Source organism: Polyodon spathula, chromosome 1, assembly GCF_017654505.1.
Source record: "Polyodon spathula isolate WHYD16114869_AA chromosome 1, ASM1765450v1, whole genome shotgun sequence".
NCBI classification, from domain to species: Eukaryota; Metazoa; Chordata; class Actinopteri; order Acipenseriformes; family Polyodontidae; genus Polyodon; species Polyodon spathula.
In genome coordinates this window covers 30,625,445-30,651,185 of record NC_054534.1, presented here as the reverse complement: position 1 = coordinate 30,651,185, position 25,741 = coordinate 30,625,445, and the positions used below count along the sequence as shown (strand labels likewise).

Below are 25,741 nucleotides of genomic sequence, written 5' to 3'. Positions count from 1 at the left end.
TTAAGAGGGATACTATAACTGATCTCTGTGGCACTGGAAGTTTAAGGTTTAGTTTTAATGAATACAGTCTGCCATGTTTCCTTGTTAGGTCAATGGAACTTGACCTTAAGAATCATTGAAAACAGTTATGTGCAGAGTATGAAGCCAATATCTCAAAGAGTTAGACCTTTCTCATCCAGAAGTTAAAAAAGGGATGGGCATTCTTTAGCATTTTTTAATCAGAATCTCGAGATATAAACAGGAACCCTCTGTCACTCATCTGTTTTTAAATTCTTACTCATATGTATCATCATCTTCAGCCTTTTTCAATCCACTGCTGAATGAAGGCCTCCCCAAGATTCTTCCACAAAAGCTTGTCTGCTGTGTCCCTCATCCACGTTGCTCCAGCATGTTTCCTAATTTCACCTTACCATATTCGTAGTGGCCTTCTTCTTGGTCGCTTTATATCTCTTGGGATCCAGTCTAGTATCTCCTTGGTCCAGTGATGGTCTGTTCTTCTTGCTACATGTCTGGCCCACTGCCATTTCAATTTTTTTGCTCTTATAATAACATTGCATACTTTTGTTTGTGCTCTTATCCATTCCTTCCTTTTCCTGTCTCTTCTTGTTGTTGTAATTTTTTAGTCATTTTTGCACTGAGGGTCCAGGTTTCGCATCCGTAAGTTAGCAGATAACAATAACTACGTATACTTGTGACAGTTAGTTTTGGCAATGGAGAACCAAATGTGTGAACAGAAGAGCAAAAATGGGCTGGAGTGCCTTTGGAAGATTAAACATGGTTCTGAAAGGGAAACTACCCTTACGTCTCAAGTGGAAAGTCTGTGACCAATGCGTGCTGCCAGTGTTAACTTACATTATATATATATATATATATATATATATATATATATATATATATATATATATATATATATATATATATATATATATACATACACACACACACACAAATACACACTGCTGTGCAAAAGTCTTAGACATGTTGCATTTTTCTACTCTGATGCATTATGAGCATCAACAATTTACTCAAAGCCTCCGTTAGTGTTTTCTACTATTATAACAACCTTGACTTGCATAAAGAAGGAAAAATATTGAGTGAAATAGCTTGCATCACTTGATTTTCAAGGTGTGGTATCTGAAGCATAATCAACAAGTACAGAGAAACATCATCTTTAATTGACAAACCCAGGACTGGAAGACCCAAAAAGCTGTCTAACAAGGATGAGCGATACTTGAAGATAATATCCTTAAGGAATAGAAAGAAGACAAGCATTGAATTGACAACAGAACTGGCAGAAGGCACAGGTGTCATTGTCCATCAAATCAACAGTACGAAGGTCTCTCTTGAAATCAAGACTTAAAGGATGTGTTGCAGTAAGAATACCTCTGTTAAGAAAGGGGAACAAGACTAAAAGACTAAAATATGCACAAGAACACAAAAATTGGACTATGCAACAATGGTTAAAGCTGCTTTGGACTATCCTTTATGCAAACCAAGGTTGTTATAATAGTAAAATACAGTAGTGGAGGCTTTGAGTAAATTGTTGATGCTCATAATGCATCAGAGTAGAAAAATGCAAATATCTAAAACTTTTGCACAGCAGTGTGTGTGTGCTAGGGTTGCCACCTGTTCTGGTTTTGCTTGGATTGTTCTCTTTTTGAGGCAGCTGTACTGGGAAATTTGTAAGACTTCACAGGACATTATGTCATTAAAGAATATGATTTTATTTATTTATTTGTTTGTTTGTTTATTTATGTTTTGTTCCAAGTGACTCTGGTGTCCCGGTTTTTTGTAAATCAGAGGTGGGAACCCTTGTATATATGTGTGTGTGTGTGTGTGTGTGTGTGTGTGTGTGTGTGTGTGTGTGTGTATTACTAGCATACTTGTTAAAATATGTCTTTAGCTAAACTTTAATTTGTGCAGCTGGTAGGATTCCTGCAAGCACAGGTAACAGGGTACACTTGAGGGTTCTATACACTTGCATGTCTTAAAAAGCAAACTGGAGGCATCATGTTCTCCCCAAAACACAAAGAGATGATGGTGCTCTGCAAATTAAGTCGTAAGCATTAATGTCCTTCTTGCTCGAATGATCTATTCTAAACGGATACACTTAAGAGGGGAAAAAACACCAAGAACCGTAAGCCAATATATTTGTCAATATGACTACCTTCATGATTTTTTTTAATCCAAATAAACTTAAGTATGGAACTAAAACACACACACACACACATAGACAAAACCTCATCCCTTACCTTTTTGTACTTGAATGTATGTGAAATCCAATTTGGTGACGTCGATTTAAATCAATTGCTCCAGCAAACACTTCTCCGCGAGGGCGCATTCGACTGCCTTCACCTCTTCATCATTTTGTCAATTTGATTACATACCCACATCCATAGTCGTAAAAAATTCTCTTGCTGTTCGTAACCAAACCTCCTGTCATCCTCGCTCACCAATGGCAACCAAACTGACTAATCACACAATGAACGGGGCAGGACTTCTGCTTACATTTAACCAACCAGATCGGAGAATTAGACTGGCAGCTGGTTTGGGATGTAGACAGATTAAAGAAAAAAAAACAAAAAAAACGGTTTCTATAGCAGCCTAAATAGAAGTGGGTGAGCTTGCTGCACAACGGTGGGCATCAGAAATAGTAATAACAAGGAATCTATAAATCAATATTATACTACATAATATTCTTCGTTTAAAAATATTATGACTGTTGCTCTTTGCCTAGTATTAGCCAGAATTAGTTTTAGTGTATTAACTGTGCATGTAATTGAACGGGTCTTAGTATGTTTTTTATTTAAATTAAACTGACGCAGCATACCGAGATAATGCCATTATTACCAGAGTGTGATCCATACTGTTTTTCACTTGTTCACCGCTATGTTGTAGGAGCTTTCCAAGGTACTGTATTAAACCGCAAGGAACCCACACGGGCGCTTCTACACGTTGAATACGCCGTTTAACATTGGCAGCACTCACTGTCATAATGTAAAAAGGCCGATTGTATGTTGCACTATGTTGGATATTTTTAACTTACATTTTGTTTTGTTTTTGCAGCATATAAGAATTTTGAATTGACATTTTTTTAAATGACTGTCACTTTTTAAATAAGTGGTTTCAAGTTCCCTACGTATGTCTTTCTGAAATTGGATCGCTGTTCTGAAATTGGATCGGTATTGGGCAATTCATTCTTTTAAATCAAAGTGCAAGCCTGGTCTTGTGTTGCAAAACCGAATACGCAGTTGAAACATGCAAAACAAGGAGTCTGCAAATGTAATCCAATCATTTTCTTTCCAGCTCAAACTACCTTTTGTTCATACCAGTAACGTTCTTTGTCTAGATTCTAGGCCGGGGATCGTCAAACCTTATGCTATTGCATGTTAGTAGTAACATGCGTGACTTGTAAAGCATTTCATCAAAGCTCAATTCATGTACATGCTGTTTCCTTTCATTAAGAATGTTTTAACATACTTCTTTCACAGCAGTCTTTATAGTTTTAATGACACGACTGTTTTTTTACAATTATTTTTACAACAATGAAATATATTACCGGCAACAAGCCCAGTTCTGTGTTGTCTGTTAAAAAAGTTAGAATATTGAAAATATCACCTCTCCAGCCCTTGGCATAAGTTACAGGTGTGTAGTTGCCAAGTCATTTGTGCTTATAAACCTCCAGACATTGACTGTAAATACTGCTTGCTATACTAAACATATCACAGTTTAAATATACCCTACCATTCATTAGGTTTAAAATAATATGGTTTAAAAAGCTGCAATGCTATTTTTAGTGCAACTTGAGGCAAAAGTTTGACATACACGTCTTCTTATATACTGTACTGAACAGGTCATTTGTGTGCAACTTAATGAAAAAACAACACCTGCCAGCTGATCTGAAGGATCGCTCTAAGAAAACATTGTAGATAGCTGGTGTGTATGATACTGTGATTAATCATTCAACAGTCTGAAAAGGTAACTCCTTTCAAATTAAGGGCTGCTTTTTTATACTGATTAGCAGTGATTTTGGATTACCTACACGATTCAATCCTTTTCTCTGCATAAATCTGAGCAAATGTAATATTTAAGTGTAACCAAGGTGTAGGAAAAGACCATTTTGTGATGCATTTTGCTCTTTATTACTTAATCAGAATTCAAGAAGCAAACTAATGTACTAGTAAAAGTTCTAATGTACACATTGATTTAACTATTTACAAACCAAACTGTACACCCATGATTCAGCACTACTTCTCTTATATATGTACTTTAATATGTTACCAATGTTGAAAAGGAGCTGTATTACAGAACAGTGCACTTTAAAAAATAACAGACAACTCACTGCTGACAGCCACTTCCTTATAAATTCCTGTCACTGCAGAACTGAACGTTTGTTTGGACATGCACAGGTACAGTACTTGTTTATTTGCAATATATTTACTGGAAATTCATGGTACATTTTCTAGACATTCATTTTTGTATAGTCTGTACATGTACAGGTCTGTATGATGAAGGTTAGTCACATACCTGAAGCCATTACCCATACAGACAAGCATTTAGTTATTATCAACACACAGATATCCACCAACATTTTTTAATATAAAACAATAAGCTAAGCCGTGGAAGTCAGTATCAGTAAATAACATGTTTCTAACAAAACAGAAACAATGCTTTGTATCTCCTAAAGTTCAATTGTGTTGCAACTGCTTTTTCAATACAAACCAGAAAGCAGATTTTTGCAGTTATTTTCACAGTGTGTTTTAGTCCAAGTAGTGGAGACTCGTCAGCTATTGACCTTTGAGAAAGGTTGACACCGAGGTTATCATCTGCTTTTTGGCAAATCTGTATTTCTCAGAATGAAGAATAAGTAGGATATCATCTGTATGCACAAATTTAAGTTCAGCCCTGGGTTTGTTTTTCATAAAACCTACAATGGAAAGGAATTCTAGTGAACTATTCAAAAAAATAATACCTAGTTGCTTACCTAATAATATCACAAACTTATGTATAAACTTTGGCAATGCAGTCCATTACCATTCTTTAAATATTAATTACAACATAACATTTATAAGAGATGTAAGTTGCTTGGCTGGGAAACATAATTTTGGTAATTTAAGGGAAACAGTGAACATTGCATTTTGGTAAGAATTTTGAATAAATAATTACCATTCGCTTGTCACTACACACAGATAAAATACATACCGAATTTTTAAGAGTTCCATCTTTGACAACAGTGTCTTATTATTTCTCTTTTGACAACAAGCACGCATGGTAAATTAAGAGATTGTTACCTCAGGTAATACAGAAAGAGCTTGGGGTACAAATATTTGCAACAATGTATCAATACAAGGCCAGGGCATTCAGCTGGGTCATTACATAACTGATGATATGAAACATTCTCAAAGTAATACAATGTTATTCAGAAGTCAGGAATAATACTACTTGTAGGAAAACAGTTTGTGTTGTGTATGGGAATTAAGCTGTTTAAATGACCATTAGATTAGAGGTTGTTGCTGATCATGATGTATGCAAGGCATGGCTGGAGCCAATCTGCGGTAGCTGAGGTTTACCGCTGGAAATATCAACAAACTAAAGCCCCCCAAAAATTTTGAGTATCTGCAATGCTCTAACCCTTATTCCAGATTGATGTACAAGTGTGCAGAATGTGTAAACTCTGTGGTTCATGCCATTAATAGCACTGTATATACTAGGATTATGTCCTCCTCCCCACACCTATAGCACATCTACAACTTTTTTTTTCTAAATATAATATGAAGTTTTCTGCTTTTTATTTAATTTTAAAGTTTTAAAGTTCTACTATACTGCAATATGCAAAAATACCATGATGACATCTATAAACTGCATTCTTACATACTTAAAATATGTATCTCATGATATAAACAAAATGAGTCTGTATTTTGACAGAAGATACAATTGGTTTTCATCCAAAGGAAGGCATAAGGTAAAGAGATCTGATCCACACAATAGTATTGAATTTTTTTTTTGTTTCCTTTTACAAAGCTTAATGGAATCCTTTGACAAATTAGTGAATGGAGATTTATTGGCCAAGCTTTTCAATGAGCCAGTAGAAGACAAATAAACTGAAAACCTGGTGGCACTATCCACTGGAAAAAAAAAACACAACAACATAGATAAATAGATTTTTGATATTAAAAAGGGACATACGAAAATCCAGCAGGAAATGTAAGAATGTGTTTTATAAAGTAAAACGACAGTACCCTAAACCTGGCAGGTTCACAATTGCCAGAGAAAAGGTATGTTCAATAGAGCAATTATAAGGTGACACAAAATTCCAATCAGTTTCATTTTCCTGAAGAACTACTGTAGTTATATACTTAAAATGATTGTTCTCTGGTGCATAGCTTTACGCTGGCATATCTGTAAATGGGTCATATGACTTTAACCAACCTGTTCCAAGAATATTTAAGCACAGATTGAAGAGTTATATTTATATCCTTGCTAAATAGTGGGGTTCATGTAATGAAGTAGTAAATGTCCTTTCCACCAACAGGCAAGCAGGACCAGTACACTGCATTTCAGCCACAAACACACATTTAATAAACTCTACTTTCCCCAAGTAAGATAGAATATGTACTGTTCTCTAAATCATAATGGAAAATCAGCTGCAGTGTTAAGCAACTAAAAGATTACTTTTCATCCAATGTCATATATATAATAGCAACAAATTCATCATAAACGAAGTAAAAAGTAAACACTTCCGTGTCAGATTTATTACTGATCCTAGAATTCCTGTACATTTTCCAGCATTTCTTTCAAGTTTTTTTTTTTTGTTTTCTGGTATAAATTATTCTATTGAAAGCCACTGGAGTTCAAATATTGGCCGTTTGTATTGGTTGGACCAGCAAAGCCTGGCGAGCACCTCACAGGATAAATAGTCAGACAATTATGCAGTTCTTAGTCCTCAGTTTACACATCTTCTACTTGCACTTCCCCAACCTCTGCTTCCTCCACCTGTATTTCAACCTGTTCCACTGGGACCTCGCTATCCTGCACAGTTGTTTCCAGGTAGTGCTGTACTGCATTGCTTTGGACGTGCTCCACCTGGATTTCTATGTGTTCTTTTATCAGTGTTTCGGAGGATTGTTGCTCATCCTGTGGTTGATGCACCTTGATCTCAGCTGTTTTCTCTTCCTCCACCTGGACTTGGTCCATGTGAACATTTTCCTCCTTCCCCTCCTCTCCTTCCACTGACTCCACCTGCACTTGGATGGTCTCCAGAACCTCCGGTGATTCAATCTGCACCTGCTCCACCATCACATGCTCCACATGCACATCCTCCACATCTTCCTGCTCCGGGACCACCACCTCAGTCACCACTCTTTCATGAATGGCGTGGAATTCCCGGAGATGCTTACGCATGTCTCCAGCTTGGGTGAACCAAATGTCACACATAGTGCAATGATTGGGTTTATCTCCTGTATGGATCACCAGATGGTCCTTAAACTGGTCCCAGCTGTTGAACACCATGCTGCACACCTGCAATAGGCAAAGTGGGAGGGAATTATAAAATGGTCATGGAGGAAGATGAATGACAGCCATTCAGGATAAGTCATATTTAAGATGCTTGTTTCTGTAGTTTCAGTATGCCGGATTATATGATAGTAACTGCTAGAATGCAGTAACACATCATGGTGAACATTTGTAAAAATTCAAGAGTGCTATTGTGTTCAGTGAGACAGACAGACACAGTAAGTGCAAAAGGGTCCATGTATTTAATGAGTATGGTGACTGGCAAAACTGGTACAAAATATTATCAATTATCAATATTGTATCACCATTTTGAAACATTTATTTTGAGGTAAAATGTAGAACAAGTGTCTCATCTGGCAGCACCACTACATTTGGAATGGGTCGTTCATAAACCCTTTAACGTATATTTAAAGACAAGATGATGACCTATGTATTCAGAAACATTTAGAGAGGAAGGGGTCAGAGTGAGGAAAAACTGGGCAATAAAAGTCCCACCCTGAGTCGTTCTGCATTCCTAAAAAATAAGTACAATTTTGGAGTACCACTGGATTTGTAAGATGGTTTGATCATATAAAATCCTTTGCATATGTTTACATAGGAGGTGATTAGCTATGTATGGATACTAAGATATTTATTAAGTACAGGGACTGACTGGGATAAAAAAGAGGAAACAAATATCCTATCATTCCGTTTCAAGGCTGATGACACCATAAATCTGACCGCTTACGTGTGTGTGTATGCATTCATATACATTGCACTATTTAATAAATACCTGGCATTCATAAAGCTTCTTTCTTCCCTTTTTCGCACCAACACCATTTTGGCACGCTGCAATGTGGCATTTCAGTGTGCTGTTCCTTGCAAAGCGCTCATGGCAGTCTGGACACTCAAAAGGCTTCTCACCTAGAAAAAAAAAAAGTGGAATACTCAGTCATAGCAATAGGACATAACCAGGTCATCACAAAGATACATACAGATCATACACCAACTGCACCTCTATGAAGCAGTGCTATTTACAGCTTACACACTGGCTCAAACAGGTGTAGGTGCCAGTGTAATGGCAAGGAATCTGAACCTTCAGCCAAAAAAGAATATCTCAAGGATGTATACTCCTTAGAAATCCTTTTTAAAAAATTACTTGAAACTACTTTCTAGGCTGCAACTGCTGGAATGTAACTGGTGGCTAATTTTTTGGCTGTCAAAACTCATTATTTTGGTTTAAGCCACAGTTGCACTGAAGCTGATCATGCAAATCCAGATAATCTTGATATCATCATTGAGGCTCAATTAGAAATGGGCTGGAAACAAAGAAAATGTTACAACCGGTTAGGTAAATCTGTACACCATGAAATCCAAGGCGCAGCTAAATCATGTTAGTTAACAAGACAAACCTTTAACATTTCTATTAAGATTTTTTTTTCTTAAATGTACGCTGTAAACCCCAAAGGCATTATAAAGAAATTAAATCAAATTACATTAACTTAATTCAAATTGTATTCATAACAATCATTAATTTTAAGTTATTTAACGTTCCAATTTACTTTAGTTGTTCAAACATAAATGGTTTAAGTAGAATCAGGGGACAAGATTCCCATCAGATCTTGCGGGACATGTACAGTTTATTTTTGGAATTGTTTGTTTATTGTGTTGTTGTTTTGTGTATGTGTGGTTACACAAGTGCGTTGCGTATGCTTGTCTCTTCTGCCCCCGCTTGCTCCCCTACGTTTGTTCTCCTTGTGTTGTGTGTGGCCATCCCCATTCGGTGGTCAGTCTGTGGATGTGACCTCCCTCCCTTCTCCCTGTTTACAGCCTTGCATCTGCCTGGTGCCAGAACTTGTAAATGCTGCCATCAGTGCATAAGCAGAAGTGCTGCACTGGCAACTAATAAAATAGCTTGTTGATTGCATAGTCTGTTGCTTCAGCTAACTTTTTTATTGTTTAAATAAAATAAAAATGTTGAAACTAACTTGACTATTAAAAAGGAAATCTAACTCAAATGGATTAAGTTACATGAATACATGTTATGAGTTCATTCAGCCCCAGAGAAAGTTGTCATAACAAAAACTAAATGAGTAGCTAAACTTAATTATATTAAGGCAATGAGTTCACTTTAGTAAACCTGACTTATCAGAGTTTACAGTGTAATGGCCACCGAGAACACGCTACTGTTTTAAGTGTGAGTGTATCCTAGTACTGGTTTCACTTAATTTCTCTATTTAACCTTTGGAAGTCACACAAGAGGCTGCATTAGTCTTACTCATGTAATAATAAAGATGCCATTGGAGTGTTACACCATCCTGCAAAACAGCCTCAAGTGCCCACCTGTGTGCTTCCGGAGGTGTTCTTTGAAATGGCCAAAGTGGTCAAACTGCTTCTCGCAGTATCCGCATACATGCACTTTCTTCTGAGGCCGCTGGCGGCGCGATTCCTCCACCTCAAAGTGGTGGCAAGCCAGGTGGTGCTTCAAGGCGCTCTCCCGCGTGTACGTCTTGTTGCAGTTAGGGCAAACAAAGGCCTTGTCCGAGTGCACCTTCATGTGCTGCTTGAAGTGGTAGAAGAGCTTGAAGGAGCGGTCACACTTCTCGCAGCGGAACAGGTTGTTAAGGTGGGAGATCTGCACCTCCACCACTTCGATGCCCTCCAGAGTTTTGGCAGTGGCAGCCGCCTCCAGATCAGTGGTGCAGCTCGCTTCATCGTCCTTCTTCATCACATGCAGGGTCGACTCCCCCTGTTGGTACTTGCTGGTGATGTCAGCCAGCAGAACCAGGGCAGAATCGTCCGAGGTGTCCTGGGAGCTGGCATCTTTGTCTGGCTGTACTGCCACCTCCTCCACCACCTCAATGCCCTCATCCTCCACCACCTCTATTGTCCCACCAGCAATCTCCACCTCTATCTCCACTGGCTCTGTCTCCACTGAGGGCAGCGTCTCTGTGATCACGTTTGAGGTCTCCGCTATCTTCCTCTTTTTGGCTTTGTGCTTCTCCGTCAGACTTTGCTTCGAGGCCTCAGGTGAACTGCTCCTGGTCCTTAAGGGGGAAAAAAAGGAGCTAATCAATACCTGGATTTTTAAAAAAAAAAAAAAAAGTTTTTACTACAGAATAGATAGACAGATAGAATATTTCTAGGAATTACTAACTTTCTCACACACTTTTAACAGTACCTGCTGTTGAGAGCTTTGATTGCCTCTTGCATCTGTAGGTATTCTGCTGCTTTCCAAACATCACTGACTTCTTCATTTCCACTTACTGCAAGCTTGGCTGTGTAGGTGAATTCAATCAAATGACGGAAGGCCAAATTACTGACCCCTGCAAGAGTACAGCAAAATACAAACAGTGACTTTTCTGTTAGTTTTTTTAAATATAAAAATTATTTATATTTAAATATATTATAATATATATATATATATTATATATATATATATATATATATATATATATATATATATATATATATACATACACACACACACACACACGTTTGGGGAGTGGTTTTGACCTGTGTTGTGAAGTGCATTTTGATGAATGGTAATGAAGGTGATTGCTCAGCCTACGTTTGCTTGTTTTCTTTGAATCTTTATTTCGTGTCCTTGTCCCACAGTTTGTTTGTTCCTGTGTTTTGTCTCCGAATCTCTAATTCCTGCCAGTAACAGATTAGGTTGTGATGCCATCCTGTCACACACAGAATCACATATGAATACTAAACATTGTGCTAAACAAACTTTGTGACATATGTATAGACACCTTCATTATGTCCCAGTCTAATAAGTGAAAACTAAAAGCAAAAGACTTTTCCTGAAAATGATACTGAATATGACAATGTACCTGATTTAATCATCCTTGTCTATCTAACTGTTTAGTGTGTGAAATATTTTAAGGCTGGAAATTCTGTTCAGAATATGGTAACTAACAATGTCATCTTGTTTACAGGCTCATAAAACCACACATTTTAATAAACACCTACCTTCAATCTCCACCAAAGGCTCTAATTTGAAATCCTGGAAGAATTTATAGAAAAACTGACTGCAAGCAGCAAGAACCGCCTTATGAGCCCTGAACTGGTGACCTGTTGATGGGAACGTCGATAGGAGGATGAATGTACCATCACACAGTATCTAACCATAGACAAGGTTTAACAGCATAAATGCAGCATCACGGTTGTATGCAAGGAAACAAATACAAGCTTCAAATAGAAATATATATATTTATTAAATGTTGCCACTAATTTTCTCTTGCAGAAATAATTAGATATTTATGGAAATTGTGAATGAAGAATTAAATATGGCTTTTGCAAGAGTGACATCTAGTCAGATTTGTTAGGTACTGCAAACATGTATAATGCACTTGCTCCATCTGCCTGGAATCAATAAGGATATATGGTATTTATTTATTTTTAAACTCTCAAATAAATTAATGATAATAATAATTAAGTTAATGCATAAATGACAAAAGGTGGTACAATACATAATTAATTTTAACAGGCATCTAAAATCCTGAATGTAAACAAACAAAAGAGCAGATCTCCAGATAAACTGTGTACTGGGTGTTACCAATGAACAAACAGGAATTACACATGTCATTTAAATGTAATGCATAAAGAATATGCACAGCAATGCTTGAGTTTGCATGTACAGTATTTACTAAAAGAACTCATAACTTCAAGGTAATGTTTCATTTTGCTCACTCAAAATACATTTTACTCATGTAGTGTCAAAATAGGAGTGTAAATTGCTCAATGACCAAAACCTTATCTGGAGTGCTGCAAAAGAGTGATTTTTGGGTGGCGAAATGAAGATAATATTGTTATCATGTATTCTGATTACGTACCATCCACAATCAGTGTGATGTCTGTAAACTGATCCAGTTGCCGCTGTTCATTCAGTCTGTCCAGCATCACCTTGTAATGGGCTGGAAACTCATTTCCACAGCCCACTATCACTTCTGCAGACATGACTGGCTACTCCTCCTGGAAAAAAAACAAACAAAAAACATACAATGTCATTTCTGACGTTACACAGAGTCATGAAACAAATACATACCAATATCTGTTTCTTTAATAATCATTCAAATCCGGTAACCACGATGATCAGGATTATCATGATGATCAGAACTAAGCCACTTAAACAGTTTATGTCAAAGGTGCAGTGCACTCTGGTTAATATTCTAGTTTGACCAACACATACTGAACCCAATCCCAATAAATACTAGTTTCTAAGTTTAACACATTAATCTGAGCAAGCTTGAATGTCATGCCTATAAAACGAGTCTACAAACGCCGCTGCTACAGCCTGGCATGACCTAAAGTGTTTAGGTTCTGTAAAATGTGTAACTTAAAGTTAAGGTATTCTAATGCTTTCATTTTAATATATTTCGAATCAAATTATTCACTTGTTTCACAAGAGGAAGCAACTCGCAGCCTGCTCAACCGCTGTCACGTCATTGCGTCATGTATGCACAATAGAATATATAGATAGGAAAGAAATGGTTCATTAACGTCTTGTAATATGATTGATTATTTTACAACGGCAGGTGGTCCGGTTCGTGTGAGATAGTACTAATGCGTGAAACCGATTGCAAATTGCTCAATACAGATTTGTGAATCGAGGACTCCAATTACTGAATATTTATTATAATTGTTAAAATGCCAATTCTAAAGAAACCAACACACAGATGGAATGCCTGACAACTTTCACATTCATCCAATCGTTGCAAGCGAATGTCAAGAAACACCATCAATCAAGAGAAAACCAGACCAATGAGGACAACCAGCGGGGCCGAGCCTGGTGACGACAACTCGCCAATAATAGAAGACAAAGCGTTCACTAAGAAGAAATTGACCAATCAGGGCGCAGATGGGTGGTCTCCAATAGCACATCTTTAATAAGTACCCGGAGCGGAAGGCCTATTCAAAAGTAAACTTCAAAAACGTGACTATATTAAGCAAAATAAAAAATACCAAACACTGCACGTTTCCCTTAACAACACTGGTGCAGATTTAATGACAACTCTTTACTTTAAATCTATTCAGCAAAATATGTAATGTAAAAGAACTACAATATCTTTTTAGGCCGCCGCTACTCTCGCTGCTTGTTGTTTGATCGCCGCCATTACGTCATCAAATCGCGCATTAAAATTCGCTTTTTTAACAGGTAGATCTTAAATAAAAACGGTTGAGTCCAGGTTATTTTAACTAACCAATAGGTAAACCCACCTCTTGTTGCGTTCCGCCGCTCGTAGCAGTTTCTGCCGGCGATGCTCTCTCTCTGCCAAACCTCCCCCGATCAAGAGAAAAAGGGCGGTCGCTGCCGATCTGCCTCGGCTTCCCAGCAGACCCCTCGCTACGAGAGGGCGCGGGCGCTGATTGGTCACGTTGCTGGGCAACCGTAACGCGGAAATTTCTTAAACTGGGATTGGTACAAACTCATCAGCATCATCCTTCCAGCCAGAGAAGAATAGCTACGAAACATACTTCGCTGATTACAATGCCAAAGACATATGTAATTATTTTATTTATTTATTTATATTTGTTTTTTTTTATTTATGGAAATCAGTATATTGTTACATTTATATTTAAAAGCGCCAGGTTCCTCAATTCCAAAACTACAGTTGTTTACTTGTTAAAATGTGACTTTAATGAAAATGTTAATAATTGAAAAGATTAATTGTTAGTTAATCCTCAGAAGTAACTGGTTAAATACCCGCGTCCTGTCACAGAACAGCTCCGGTGTGCTGATTACCCTTCTTTTTTAATGCCCTGATCATTTTGTAATGGGCTGGTCACTGTCCACAAGTACTAGCACGACCTCGGTTTCTCATCCATAATGTTTGCGTAAACAAACTAAACAGTCAACAAGGTCTCTTTAATAATGATTTATAAGTACAATGCAGATCACTTAAACTAGTAGAAAGTAGTAAACACTACAAATAAATGATCGCAAACTTTCACTTGTATTTAAGAAACACACACACACAATGCATTCTAGCGGATCAGAGCGGTTTATCATTTCTATCATGAGAGTCGTTACAAGAACCTCATTAGCGTATATAGTGGTGTTTTCAAATAACATTTCTGAAAATCTGGTTGTAGTTTTTGCCCATTTCCAACAAGATATGTTTTATATATTTCCATTTAAAAAAAAACAAAAACAAACAAACAAAAATGTTAGTATATTTAAAAAATGAGTATTGTGGTCCAGAGATAGAACATGGTTTATAAAGGTGTACTTTAATTCCTCAGTTGCCACTGGGTGGAGCTCCACACACACACAAACCGATAAACAGTTAGTGCTATTGTACTATGTTTTGTTACACAGGTTTAAATGTTCTGTTGTAGAATATAATGTAACCAGCTGGGTGATTTCTTAGTTATCTCATTTGTTAATAGGTTCATTGACCCATGTTTTCCTCACCAAGCCACATGAACAACCAGGTGTCTATAAATGAAACCCTTTTCAATCAATCAGGGGTACGTTACAAGACAGACATGCCTTGGTGCACGTTTGCTCTTTTATTCAACAAAATAAAAGTTGCGGAACTCTTTCTCTGCTATAAGGATTGCTGGTTGAAAATAGCATTCCTTATTCCATGAGAGTTTGACTTCCTGCAAAGCAGTGAGTGAAGATAACATTGTGGGTTATAATTCATTCTGATTCAATGTAGAGGACTGTTTGTTTTCTAACTTGGAACAGTCCTGGATGTCTACAGGAAATCCTTGCGGAGCAAAGAAAGGCTGCGAGTTTGAACTGGGGGTTTAGTAAGAAACCTTATGGACTATTTTGTTGGGTTTATTGTATAGGTGGAGTGTGCTGATAATGTGTTGATTGTTTAATAAAGCAGGTGTGCTGACGGTTTTCCCTCCTCCCGAAATTTAATTTGTAAACTTCAGTGTATGTTATGCAATAAGAAGCTTCTCGGGGCATCTTTTTCCCCCATGTACTGTACCTGCATTCCTTCCTAAGGACATAAGTGTTTAAAAAATGTCATTTTCATGTGTTTTTTTTTTTTTTAAATTACCTTCCCTTACCTCTTTACAAAGTTCACAATAATTGAGTGGTTCGGATGTTGCTCTAATACTGAGATTTGCATAGTTTTATTATTTTGCTGAATCAGATTCTGAATTGTTGCTAACCTTTGCTGGTTTGACCTTTCAATCTGACTCCACCTGCTTCTATAAGAAGCTGTCGGGTCGATCTAAATTATTTAAATGCTGAATAAAATATAAAAAATCTCAAAATAGTCTCCTTTTTTTTCTTTTTCTTTTTTTAAATGTAATATTCCTCCAAGTTTTTTACAGTCTCAGTTTGTCCTGCAGACTCCTGTGAACAGCAAACACTATGTCAGCCTGTGACAGAAATACAGTGAGTTCTGGTTGTAAATCTCCCTTGACCTGTGAGGGTGCTAAATAGTGAAAGGAGAAGTCTCTGGACAGGCTGCCCTGACAGTTCGTTTCCGATCTTGGGAAGTCAGTCAGCCTCAAAGGAAGCGAGACTCTGTTGCAGGAACGTATTGACCTGGAAGGTAAATGAGGTAGCAGCTGCAAGTAATAGACACAGCTGCAATAGTTTACCAAGAGGTCATGCGGGATAGCATAAAAGGGACCAGAGAAACGCAAATCTTTTCCTTCGCTTGGTTTTGGGTTAGAAACTGGAAGGACTGTGAGAGACGCAGAGAAAGCGTATTGGAAATATTTTTGAGTATTTTTGTTTGTTTGTCCGTGTCTGTTTAGTAAGTCTGTATTTTCTGATTATAGCACTAGATGGCTAAACACAAATCCGGAGCTGTCGCCAAGGGTCAGCACAAACCGGATCAACACTGCACTTCAGTCACGATTAACACTGTTATCACTGTGGTTCACGAATAAAGCACATATTATACTGCAGCACAAGCACTGAGAGCACTCACTTTGGACTGGAGATTGTGTGTGTCTAATTGTGTGTGTTTAAGTACTGTGCATATTATTTATGGGACTACAACCCTTTTTCAATACTGCGCAATACACATGGTTGTGTATTGCAAGCTTGTTATTATTTACTGTCTGGTCATCAGACCCTTGTAAAATAACCCTTGTATAATAACAAATAATAAACAAACCATTTCACCTGTACTTTGTTGTCTGTTGGTTTCTTTGGATTATTGCACCAGCACTGCACTTGCAGTACACCTGTTCACTATCAGCAGCCACTTTGCCACACAATCTCACCTGCCTCTTATCCACTTGGCAGCCTGTTCTCTTCCCCTACACTCAATGCTCCCTCTAATTACCGCTACAATGGCAATAAAGGGTAGATAATGCTGTGATTCTATAACGTTAATACTGATAAATGAAATTAACACATTCAGTAGTTTTTTTTTGTTTGTTTGTTTGTTTTTTTTTATATAAAATAAACAGTAGTATTTTATTCCCTGCTATAGCATGCGTAGCCCGTGATATCTATATATCTGTGCGCAGGTGCTCAGTGCAAGAGGCATACGGTGCCCAGTGCCTCAGTGGTAGTGCACAATAGCGTTGCACGGTACGTGGTGCACTTAGTGCCCAGCACCAGCCTCAGTAGCCCGAGCAGGGCCCCTGAAGGCTGGTGGCCTCAGACCCCCTTTTCCGTACAACAGCTGCAGTACTGGCGCACTTGCACCTCAGACTCCTGGGTGCTCGCCACCGTGCAAAACGGCTATGCGCTCAATTCCACTTGGGACCGCCTCCCTTTTGAGCTGTCACAAATATTTTCATGATAGACCCTCTACAAGCCTCGGTACTTCAGAAAGAAGTGGCCACCTTGCTGTGGAAGTGAGCCATTTGTCTTGTAGACCCCATCTCCCACGGAGAGGGGTACTACTCGAGGTACTTTCTGGTACCCAATAAAGTCGTCGGCTTTCGCCACATATTCTAAACTTAAAAGAGGTTCCGAATGCTGACGCACTGTCACATCCTCCATTCTGTCCGGCCGGGCGACTAGTTCACCACCGTGGACTTACAGGACACATACTTTCATGTTCCCATTCGCCAAGAGCACAGAAAGTATCTATGCTTTTCCTTTTAAGGAAGTGTGTACAAGTTTGTTGTGCTGCCATTCGGCATCTCCCTAGCTCCACGTACATTTTCAAAGTGCATGGACGCTATCCTGGCTCCCCTGCGCCTGCAGGGGATCAAAGCAATAAACTTCTTGATGATTGGTTGATCTGTTCCCAGTCACGAGAGGGAGCACTGGCCCACACAATGGTTGTGACAGAGCATCTGGTCAGGCTGGGCCTCACCATAAACGATGCAAAGAGTCGGCTTACACCAGTGCAATGCACCGCGTACTAGGGGATCCGGCTGGACCACTATGATGTGTGCATGCCTGTCGGACAACAGAGTTGCAGCTATCCAGGGTTGCCTCTCCCTGTTTCAACAGGGATCGCAGGTCACCCTTGAGGGTGTCAAAAGCACAATTGGCCCAAAATATTTTGTACGCTTTCCCACCTATACCACTGCTCCCGGCTTTTCTAAAAAAAAAATGGGTTAGAGAAAGCGTCAGTTCTCCTAGTGGCTCCCAACTGGCCCAGGAGAATATGATTTTCGACCCTGTGCCAGTTGTTGCATGGCCAGCCCTGGGAGATTCCACTTTGTTTGGGTCTCCTCAGTCGGGTGAAAGTCTCTCTTTGGCACCCAGAACCGGGCAGTTTCCAGCTATGGGTTTGGCCCCTGAAAGGGACCGCTGGCTAGCCCTAGGGCTATCGGACGTGGTTGTGGGTACGATGCAGAGCGCTAGGGCAGACTCCACTAGGTCTTTGCATACCTGTAAGTGGAAGTATTTATCAAGCTTAGTGTCTGGCTAGAAACCATGACCCCATCTCTTGCCCTATGCAAGTCATCTTGCAGTTTCTACAAGAACTGCTTGATGTTGAAAGGTCACCTTCCACTTTGAAGGTGTATTTAGTGGCTACCTCTGTGTGCTACGCCCCTGTAGATTCCATGTCCCCGGGTGCACATTTTTTGGCTACCCATTTTTTCAAAGGCGCACAGCGATTACGCCCTCCTAGGAGGACTGTTCTCCCCGAGTGGAACCTTAATATTGTACTAGAGGCTCTCACGAAGGCCCCTTTTGAGCCCTTATACTCCTAGGACAACCCCTCTCTAAGCAGCGTCTGTCGCACTGGATTGTGGACACGGTCTCAACTGTGTATAATGGTGCTAGCTTGCCCTCTCCTGGTAGGGTAGCCGCACCCTCAACTAGAGGGTTGGCTACATCTTGGGCCCTTTTCAAAGGTTCCTCGATGTCCGATATTTGTACTGCGGCTAGTTGGGCTACGCCGCATACTTTCTCCAGGTTCTACCGCCTTAATGTGGTAGACCCTGCCTTGGCTTCTGTAGGCATAAGGGTCCTTGAGGGTGTAAGTTCACACCCCTAACCTCTGGTCTAGACAGTGTTGTGCGTCCCTCATATGCTGCCATTCCTTCTCCGTCACAATGGCTTTGGTATACATTATCCCATACCTAATGTAGTGGTGGTCATCTTCAAATTGAAAGGGAACGTTAGGTGACTTACCGTAACCCTGGTTCCCTGAAAGAGAAAACGACCACCACCGGCGAGGTTGCTTTGGTCACCCTCACGGGTTCGATGGAAAAAGAGGAAGAGGTTCATCTGGGTGATGGTTCTATTCCCTCGGTGGGCAGGACCGAGTGCGTCATCCCAGGAAGGGGTCTTTCAGCAGCTCTGGTATAGAGAGCTCAGCAATACCTGCCCAAAGGGCAGGAATATCCCATACCTAATGCAGTGGTGGTCGTCTTCTCTTTCAGGGAACTAGGGTTACGGTAACCTAACGTTATTGTTGCCAATCATTCACAAGCAGTGACTTAAATAGTACGTAGCCTGGTCCCCAAAATAAGATAGCGTTACACATCCCCATGTGCTGCTACAACTGTTTATATAGCGTATCTGTAATTTATTTTCATTGTTAACATCTTGACAGCTTTTTACACTTATACCTTTATAAAGTAGGTTTCAAAGCTTTTTTAAGAACATAAGAAAGTTTACAAACGAGAGGAGGCCATTCGGCCCATCTTGCTCGTTTGGTTGTTAGTAGCTTATTGATCCCAAAATCTCATCAATCAGCTTCTTGAAGGATCCCAGGGTGTCAGCTTCAACAACATTACTGGGGAGTTGATTCCAGACCCTCACAATTCTCTGTGTAAAAAAGTGTCTCCTATTTTCTGTTCTGAATGCCCCTTTTTCTAAACTCCATTTGTGACCCCTGGTCCTTGTTTCTTTTTTCAGGCTGAAAAAGTCCCTTGGGTCGACACTGTCAATACCTTTTAGAATTTTGAATGCTTGAATTAGGTCGCTACGTAGTCTTCTTTGTTCAAGACTGAACAGATTCAATTCTTTTAGCCTGTCTGCATATGACATGCCTTTTAAGCCCGGAATAATTCTGGTCGCTCTTCTTTGCACTCTTTCTAGAGCAGCAATATCTTTTTTATAGCGAGGTGACCAGAACTGCACACAATATTCAAGATGAGGTCTTACAAGTGCATTGTACAGTTTTAACATTACTTCCCTTGATTTAAATTCAACACTTTTCACAATGTATCCGAGCATCTTGTTAGCCTTTTTTATAGCTTCCCCACATTGCCTAGATGAAGACATTTCTGAGTCAACAAAAACTCCTAGGTCTTTTTCATAGATTCCTTCTCCAATTTCAATATCTCCCATATGATATTTATAATGTACATTTTTATTTCCTGCGTGCAGTACCTTACACTTTTCTCTATTAAATGTCATTTGCCATGTGTCTGCCCAGTTCTGAATCTTGTCTAGATCATTTTGAATGACCTTTGCTGCTGCAACAGTGTTTGCCACTCCTCCTACTTTTGTGTCGTCTGCAAATTTAACAAGTTTGCTTACTATACCAGAATCTAAATCATTAATGTAGATTAGGAATAGCAGAGGACCTAATACTGATCCCTGTGGTACACCACTGGTTACCACACTCCATTCTGAGGTTTTTCCTCTAATCAGTACTTTCTGTTTTCTACATGTTAACCACTCCCTAATCCATGTACATGCGTTTCCTTGAATCCCAACTGCGTTCAGTTTGAGAATTAATCTTTTGTGCGGGACTTTGTCAAAAGCTTTCTGGAAATCTAAATAAACCATGTCATATGCTTTGCAATTATCCATTATCGATGTTGCATCCTCAAAAAAATCAAGCAAGTTAGTTAGGCACGATCTCCCTTTCCTAAAACCATGTTGACTGTCTCCCAGTACCCTGTTACCATATAGGTAATTTTCCATTTTGGATCTTATTATAGTTTCCATAAGTTTGCATATAATAGAAGTCAGGCTTACTGGTCTGTAGTTACCTGGTTCAGTTTTGTTTCCCTTTTTGTGGATCGGTATTACGTTTGCAATTTTCCAGTCTGTCGGTACCACCCCTGTGTCAAGAGACTGCTGCATGATCTTGGTTAGCGGTTTGTAAATTACTTCTTTCATTTCTTTGAGTACTACTGGGAGGATCTCATCCGGCCCAGGGGATTTGTTTATTTTAAGAGCTCCTAGTCCCTTTAACACTTCTGCCTCAGTTATGCTAAAGTTATTTAAAACTGGATAGGAACTGGATGACATGTGGGGCATGTTGTCAGTATCTTCCTTTGTAAAAACTTGTGAAAAGTAATCATTTAACATATTTGCTATTTTTTTTCTTCCTCTACGATTTTGCCATTTGTATCTCTTAAACATTTAATCTCCTCTTTGAATGTTCTCTTGCTGTTGTAATATTGGAAAAACATTTTGGAATTGGTTTTAGCTCCCTTAGCAATGTTCATTTCTATTTCTCTCTTGGCCTTTCTAACTTCCTTTTTGACTTGCGTTTGCAGTTCCGTGTACTCTTTCTGCGTACTTTCTTTTTGGTCCTTTTTTAATGCTCTGTAAAGTGCCTTTTTTCGCTGAATATTTTTTTTAATTGATCTATTAAACCATTTTGGCAATTTAGTTTTACATTTAGATTTGTCTACTTTAGGGATGTAATTGTTTTGCGCCTCTAGTACTACATTTTTGAAGAACAACCATCCTTCTTCTGTGGGTGTTTTCTCTATTTTACTCCAATCTACTTCTGTTAGTCTCTGTTTCATACCTTCATAGTTTGCTTTTCTAAAATTGTAAACCTTAACTTTAGTCTTTATTTTTGGGGATTTAAAAAACACTTCAAATGAGACCATGTTGTGGTCTGAGTTTGCCAGTGGTTCTCTGACCTCTGTTTTAGTTATTCTATCTTCGTTATTTGAAAAGACTAAATCAAGGCATGCCTCCCCTCTAGTGGGTGCCTTCACAAATTATGTTAGGAAGCAGTCATTTGTCATTTCCACCATTTCTATTTCATCCTTCGCGCTACCCACCGGGTTTTCCCATTTTATTTGGGGGAAGTTGAAATCCCCCATTAGTATGGCTTCTCCTTTGCTACACGCATTTCTAATGTCATTGTATAACAGATTATTGTGCTCACCGTCTGAATCTGGCGGTCTATAGCATGCTCCTATTATTATGCCTTTTGAATTTTTGTCTGTTATTCTGACCCATATTGATTCGGTTTTATTTTCTTTGTCCAGGTTTAACACCTGGGCTTCAAGACTGTTTCTTATGTATAGCGCTACCCCTCCTCCTCTTCTGTCCTGCCTGTCTTTCCTATACAGTGTATACCCATTTCAAAATGTCCGCTGTAGTTCACTGATTAAGGATTATTGCCCATATTTCCCATGGTGAGCCAGGTTGAATAATAATTGGACATTCCAAAATTGGAACATGAATAAAAATATTTTAGTCTAATTAAGTAACTGAGGTCTCAGTTGGAATGAAAACCAGCAGACACAGGGGGTCCCCAGGACCGGGGTTGGGAACCAACCACTGATTTAGAGGACAGATCTCAATCACACACACAAAAAAATGAAACAGAATTAGTCATAAGAGTAAAACGTTGTCAGGATTTTAACAATGAAAAGATTATAGGTACGTTATTTAAACAGTTGTAGCATCACGTGGGGGCGCTGTATTTTTTTTTGGATCCCCACTACGTACTCTTTTAAAAAAGGCTTTTTAGAACTGAATTAGAGGTAGTTATTTCTGTTTCATTTCCTGAACCTTTAAATATTAACATACTAGGAACGTTTGCAATCAAGTCAGGAAAAAAAAAACATCGTAAGAAGCCCATCATAACTTTGTTGTATAGCACTGCAACATGTATATATGTGTACAGCTTTAAATTGAATACAGAAACGACTGTAAATAACTACTGAATATTAATTCCATTGGCTTACAGCCACATTTGCCCTGCACATTTCTTATAACTATTAAACATTATGATTAAAATCCAAACATTTAACACTTGGCTAACAGCAAAAGTGTATTCAAGAAATTTACTGGAACAAGAATATTGTAACTGTGCTGCACTATGTGCTGCTTGTTCACTACTTCTACTGCACCCACAGTCTTTAAAAGAAAGTTTGCTGAACGTTTTTGTTTAGCCATTCACTGTGATGGTTATATGTAGTGCTTAGTATTAAAATCAATGTGTTACAGCACTAACCGACAGCTAAACGAGAGTCTGATTTATGAGAGGTGGACGAACGGGTGCCGACAGTACAGAAACGCTGCATCTCCCATCTTCAACTCTGTTTCAGTCATGCTGAGCAAAGACCGCACAGGCCTTGATAGATGGCCAATAATTGTGCTTCTGTATGCAAAACTGCACAACAAAATTATTTACTTTGGAAAAGATAACATTAAACTGCAGTCAGTGCCACCACAATCCACAGTTTACTGGAAGAAATGGAAGGCCATCAAAGGGTGAGTGATTGAACTTAAGGATACACAAATATCTCTATCTTTTATACAATATAAGCAAATTAAAAATAGAATTAACAATAGAAGCAAGTTTTTTTGTTTTGTTTTGTTCTGTTTTTTTTTCATGAGACGGACACCATTTGTAGATTAGGATAAGACAAAAACAAGAAGTATTTTATAACATAGTTACATTAAGCAGGTTTCATGAAGTTACTTATCCTCCCAAGTTGAACATTCCCAAAGCAATAGAAAATAACTGGGTGACCTTCATGTGTTTGCAATGAAAACATGTGATCCTGCCATGTGTTTCTGTAAACACACTAACCCATGCAAATGAATAATTAATCTTGTACATTTATCACGAGAGAAATATACAAACAACAATATTTCATGCAGTGTTTGCTTTAAGAGTCTAGAAGACCCACTAATCTATGCTAAATCATACTGCTGCTACTTATTAATAGCAATATTATCACTTATTTAATATTAGTATTTCTTAAAATCACAATAATCAAAACATAATCATTTCTTTGACATATTCCTTCCAAAACTTGAAAATCCCATGACAAACACAGATAAATGTATTTATCTATTTCTTTTTCAAAATGTTATCAAATTTAATTGGCAATGTATACTAAACAGTCAAGCCAATTGTATTGGCAATGCAACAGTCAGACTTCAATCTGTGGGTTGGGGTTTCTTTCCAGCCAAAGGTTGAGTTCAACCTAAAAAGTAATTTCTATCTAGTGACTGGGCTTATAGGAGACTGTCGTATCAGACTTTATTATTATTATTATTATTATTATTATTATTATTATTATTATTATTATTATTAAAACAAAGGAAGCTGAAACACATTTTATGGCATTGTGGGGAAGCTTGCTGGCTCTGTACCATTGTGCACTGGTGTTGCACAAGGGTTTTAGTCTCCAGGGCTAACGACATTGAACCCTCCTCATATCGGCAGACTAATCATGCTTTACCTGCAGGGTCATTGTTGCACCATCTCTGTCAATAAGCCAAGAAAGATGTGTACATGGTGTTTGTCATAAAGACAAGTAATGGAAGGAAAAGTAAAGCTTCAGCAGCAACTTTGATCAGCTCCATATACTTACATTGTTCTTGTAATATGGCAGAAATGTGCAGGAGAGTGTGTGTATATCCCAATATTTGGTAGTCCCGTTTAACAGCACAAACAAACACTTACAGGGGTTACAGTACAAATAAAAAGCACAACATCAAAATGAACAGCAGGGTCTAAAAAGTCATTAGTCGATATCAAATGCACTGTAGATCATTTAAAGTATGTGTGAGTTTGTGGCAGGAAATGGCTTTGCGGGGACCCAGACCAGAAGAAGCACAACCAAAACAGAAGGTACGATGCAGTGGCGTGTGCACCGTTTTATTAAAGAACAAAAATAAACAAAATATTTGAACAAAAATAAACCCTTGCTCACAGAGCATATCCCATGTACCAATGACTATGCACCAACATTAACACACAACATATAACACAAAATACACACAGGGGCGGGAACTTTGCCACATATACCCCCCCTTGTGCAAAGCACATGTGGCCTCAATGGCCACCTCCCCCCTTAAAATCTCAAAAGTCTCGCTCAAAGTCCTGGGCCAAGAACAGGGACTTTAAGGGGTTGATGTGTGGCAATGTTGCCAGTAGCCAGGCTGTAACTGGCCATGCTGTCAGCAGACATGCTAACAGTGGGACGAATCTCTCCTCCCGCTGTACCACTAGCAGCGGCCTTCAGCCGAGGCAAGTCCAGCAGCTGAAAAGCTGCTGGGGTTGGTGGTCTCCAGACCTCCCCCAAGATCTCCGGCAGCGAAACTGCTGCGGGGGAAGGTGGTCTCCTGACCTCTCCCCCCTTTATAGCTGGCAGCTCCCTCTGGGGAGACTCCAGCCCCCAGAACTCCTGAAGCGAAATTGCTGCGGGAAAAGGTGGTCTCCTGACCTCTCCCTCCTTTTTAATAGCTGGCAGCTCCCTCTGGTGGGGCTCCGGCCACACTGAGCCCTGCGGCCAAGCAGAGCTGACTGCAACCCTTGGCGAAGCAGTTCCAGTGACCCCAGGCGATGCGGAACAGCTGGTAACCCCAGGCGATGCGGAACAGCTGGCAACCCCAGGCGAAGCGAGGCAGGCATCCTTGGGCGAAGCGAGGCAGGGAGTCAGGACAAGCTGGGATGCGGGCGTTGGCCCTCTTTTCGGCCACTGCGGCCAGGCGGTTCTTCCCCGTGCTTCCCTCAGCAGCCTATGCAAGAGCTGCTGGGGAACACCAGCATCTTTTCCTGATGCAGGGAGTGGCAGCTCCTGCTCCTCTCCCCCTGATTGTGATGGAGGCAGAGGCAACTCCAGCTCCTCTCCTCGTGATGGTGGGGGAAGTGATACCAGCAGGCATTCATCCTCTACT

At 39.3% G+C, this 25,741-nt stretch overlaps 2 protein-coding genes across 4 annotated transcripts in view; both read right to left on the bottom strand.

Annotated features, from left to right (window-relative positions):
* Positions 1 to 2,435, bottom strand: part of LOC121317161 (serine/threonine-protein kinase NIM1-like) — a 30,699-nt gene extending 28,264 nt beyond the window's left edge. Inside the window, exon 1 of the mRNA XM_041252814.1 lies at positions 2,253 to 2,435. The gene's annotated coding sequence lies outside the window, so the exon portion shown is untranslated. The remainder of the gene's footprint in view (positions 1 to 2,252) is intronic.
* A 2,348-nt stretch (positions 2,436 to 4,783) lies between these two features.
* LOC121317144 (zinc finger protein 131-like) lies at positions 4,784 to 13,822 on the bottom strand. 3 transcript variants are annotated; one of them, XM_041252785.1, is made up of 7 exons: positions 13,720 to 13,822; positions 12,336 to 12,474; positions 11,473 to 11,574; positions 10,673 to 10,817; positions 9,835 to 10,538; positions 8,285 to 8,415; positions 4,784 to 7,518 (listed from the first exon to the last, which is right to left on the bottom strand). In XM_041252785.1, exons 2-7 carry the CDS (start codon positions 12,457 to 12,459, stop codon positions 6,949 to 6,951), a joined length of 1,776 nt encoding a protein of 591 aa, XP_041108719.1. In that variant the 5' UTR covers positions 12,460 to 12,474; positions 13,720 to 13,822; the 3' UTR covers positions 4,784 to 6,948. The 3 variants fall into 3 exon arrangements, with proteins under 3 accessions (XP_041108719.1, XP_041108727.1, XP_041108736.1); XM_041252793.1 differs by lacking the exon at positions 11,473 to 11,574; XM_041252802.1 differs by lacking the exons at positions 11,473 to 11,574; positions 12,336 to 12,474; positions 13,720 to 13,822 and adding an exon at positions 11,008 to 11,459.
* Positions 13,823 to 25,741: the final 11,919 nt, after the last annotated feature.